Here is a 1,251-nt window from a genome sequence, read left to right on the forward strand (position 1 = left end):
AGTTTGTGTTTACTGATAAAATATGATAGTAATAGTTAATACAAATATTGAAATAATGATAACCACATAATAATTGAAGTTAGTACCAAGGTTAGGTCTGTCTATCTGACAAATCTCAATAAATGCTTTTGACCAAAACATTTGGTAAATGGCGTGTATGACAGTCATACAACTGTCTAGACACGAGCATTCACTGATTAAAAAATTAAGTGGACATACTGCAAATCCGTTTTAGATAAGGTTACTAGGTAAATATGCAGTATTTACATTGAGAAATTATTATACTAGTAAAATAAGCAGTATCTCCATTGGATATACTGCTTTATTCTCTAGGAAATGCTATATGCATGTACATACTGCGTATTTTCCTAGTATTTGACAATAATTTGGTCGATACGACATTTTATAATGCATTTTAAACTTTAAAGGCATTTTTAGTGGAGTTACGTTGTTTTTCATAAGGAAAAAAAGAAGCGGAATTATACAATTATGCTGAATATGAAATAACCTCAAATTTGTAAATTTGGCACTTACTGCTTATTCCACTAGGAGGGCAGTATAGTGGGTTGAGTTAAGAATGACATTGCTTATTTCCTATTGTCAACATTTTTTAAATTCACATCATTGCTCCATTTAGTATATATATAGATAAACATTCATTTAGACTTAAATAATATACAATTCTAAGAAGGAAGGCGTGTCTCTGTTGTACAATATGTTACTAGTGGGTCAAAGTAATGGATGGTGTAAAATTTGAATTCAATGTCTAATACCATTGATCGTTGTATATGAAAAATGATTCTGAGCGGTTTGTCAGGTGGATATTTATTATATTATATTTATATTGTATTGTTACTTATTATACGGTAGCCGGTAAGTTGACTTAATATTATAAAATTACAACAAAATATAACCAAAATCATTCTTGGTTATTTAATATGTAATTTCGTATTTCGTATAAAAAAAACTATAAAAAAAATGTGTTTTTATATTTTTGAGATATTTTGGTTACAGAATATCCTACTTAGTTCTTACGTGGAAACTTGTCTTAAGTTTTCAATCCTTAGCTATAAAAGTTGAACATTTTATAATTTTTTAACCATAAAATCATTTTCAAATTTTAAATTTGATAAATGTTGAGAAAAATCGAACTTTAAATGCTAATAAAAAAATTATGCCTGTGTATTTTAATATTTTTCAACTATTATTTATGCAATATATCAGTAACCTTGTATTTTAACGCGTTTTTCC

General features: G+C 27.2%; 1 protein-coding gene across 1 annotated transcript in view; it reads right to left on the bottom strand.

Moving 5' to 3' along the window:
* Positions 1–1,063: 1,063 nt before the first annotated feature.
* The window catches only part of LOC103309531 (zinc finger protein 606-like), a 4,840-nt gene continuing 4,652 nt past the window's right edge, over positions 1,064–1,251 (bottom strand). The window contains exon 5 of the mRNA XM_029485351.1: positions 1,064–1,067. Coding sequence (XP_029341211.1) covers positions 1,064–1,067 — 4 coding nt within the window. The remainder of the gene's footprint in view (positions 1,068–1,251) is intronic.

The sequence above is a fragment of the Acyrthosiphon pisum genome, chromosome X, assembly GCF_005508785.2.
Source record: "Acyrthosiphon pisum isolate AL4f chromosome X, pea_aphid_22Mar2018_4r6ur, whole genome shotgun sequence".
In the NCBI taxonomy this organism is placed as follows: Eukaryota; Metazoa; Arthropoda; class Insecta; order Hemiptera; family Aphididae; genus Acyrthosiphon; species Acyrthosiphon pisum.